This window comes from Eimeria tenella, genomic scaffold, assembly GCF_000499545.2.
Source record: "Eimeria tenella Houghton genomic scaffold, Eth_scaff725, whole genome shotgun sequence".
Lineage (NCBI taxonomy): Eukaryota > Apicomplexa > Conoidasida > Eucoccidiorida > Eimeriidae > Eimeria > Eimeria tenella.
In genome coordinates, this window is record NW_013543444.1 from 3371 (window position 1) to 5288 (window position 1918).

Consider the following 1918-nt stretch of genomic DNA (forward strand, 5'->3'; position numbering starts at 1 on the left):
CCAGCACCCGCCTTCGACGACGCACCAGGTCCAGCCTTCGCATCGACTCCAGACACGCTCTTCGCATCGCCGCCTTCTGCTGCCTTCGCCTCTGACTCGCCCTCCCCTGCCTTCAAACCCGCTTCAGCCGCCGCCTTCGCGCCAGGTTCCGCTGCCTTCTTAGGCAACACGCCCATCGACTTCTTCGCAAGCAACGCAGGCCCAGCACCCGCCATCGACGATGCAACAGGTCCAGCCTTCGCATCGGCGCCTTCTGCTGCCTTCGCCTCTGACTCGCCCTCCCCTGCCTTCAAACCCGCTTCAGCCGCCGCCTTCGCGCCAGCTTCCGCTGCCTTCTTAGGCAACACGCCCATCGACTTCTTCGCAAGCAACGCAGGCCCAGCACCCGCCTTCGACGACGCAACAGGTCCAGCCTTCGCATCGACCCCAGACACGCTCTTCGCATCGCCGCCTTCTGCTGCCTTCGCCTCTGACTCGCCCTCCCCTGCCTTCAAACCCGCTCCAGCCGCCGCCTTCGCGCCAGGTTCCGCTGCCTTCTTAGGCAACACGCCCACCGACTTCTTCGCAAGCAACGCAGGCCCAGCACCCGCCTTCGACGACGCAACAGGTCCAGCCTTCGCATCGACCCCAGACACGCTCTTCGCATCGCCGCCTTCTGCTGCCTTCGCCTCTGACTCGCCCTCCCCTGCCTTCAAACCCGCTTCAGCCGCCGCCTTCGCGCCAGCTTCCGCTGCCTTCTTAGGCAACACGCCCATCGACTTCTTCGCAAGCAACGCAGGCCCAGCACCCGCCCTCGACGACGCAACAGGTCCAGCCTTCGCATCGACCCCAGACACGCTCTTCGCATCGCCGCCTTCTGCTGCCTTCGCCTCTGACTCGCCCTCCCCTGCCTTCAAACCCGCTTCAGCCGCCGCCTTCGCGCCACCTTCCGCTGCCTTCTTAGGCAACACGCCCATCGACTTCTTCGCAAGCAACAAAGGCCCAGCACCCGCCTTCGACAACGCAACAGGTCCAGCCTTCGCATCGGCGCCTTCTGCTGCCTTCGCCTCTGACTCGCCCTCCCCTGCCTTCAAACCCGCTTCAGCCGCCGCCTTCGCGCCAGCTTCCGCTGCCTTCTTAGGCAACACGCCCATCGACTTCTTCGCAAGCAACGCAGGCCCAGCACCCGCCTTCGACGACGCAACAGGTCCAGCCTTCGCATCGACCCCAGACACGCTCTTCGCATCGCCGCCTTCTGCTGCCTTCGCCTCTGACTCGCCCTCCCCTGCCTTCAAACCCGCTTCAGCCGCCGCCTTCGCGCCAGGTTCCGCTGCCTTCTTAGGCAGCACGCCCATCGACTTCTTCGCAAGCAACGCAGGCCCAGCACGCGCCGTCGACGACGCAACAGGTCCAGCCTTCGCATCGACCCCAGACACGCTCTTCGCATCGCCGCCTTCTGCTGCCTTCGCCTCTGACTCGCGCTCCTTTGGTGTTAAAGGGGCCTTTGCTTCCGGCTTGCTTTCGGTCTCCAGTGTCGTCTCAGGTAACGTATGTCTTGGCAGGGTTTGATGTGGGACTACGTCCGTCGAGAATTGTGTGTTTTGTTTGTTTGGGAAGGAATTGTCAGCTTGTTGGAGACCAAGTGGCGTTATTGGTGTGTTTGTTGCATGTTTTGGAGTCGATGTTGTTTTACTGTCCAGTTGGTCTGGCGCTGCGGCCTCGCCAGCTAGTGAGGCCGGTGGTCCAAGCACTGTTTCATGCATTGGGTGAACCATTTCTCTATTTTGCTGCTGTTCAAGCGCGTTGTCCTGCTTGTTGACGATTGTCGAACGACCTGCGCGAGGCCCAATCAATCAGCGGAAAGAACGTCCGATTTCGTCTATATTTTGAAGCTACTTAGCATTGCATTAGCAGACAATTTGAGAGGAAGCAATGCTTT

The 1918-nt window shown here is 61.4% G+C and overlaps 1 protein-coding gene across 1 annotated transcript in view; it reads right to left on the minus strand.

Annotated features, from left to right (window-relative positions):
• The window catches only part of ETH_00009315 (uncharacterized protein), a gene marked incomplete at both ends in the record, with an annotated part of 4971 nt that extends 3217 nt beyond the window's left edge, over positions 1-1754 (minus strand). Inside the window, one exon of the mRNA XM_013378083.1 lies at positions 26-1754. Within this exon, the coding sequence (XP_013233537.1) occupies positions 26-1754 (1729 nt within the window). The remainder of the gene's footprint in view (positions 1-25) is intronic.
• Between the last annotated feature and the right edge of the window lie 164 nt (positions 1755-1918).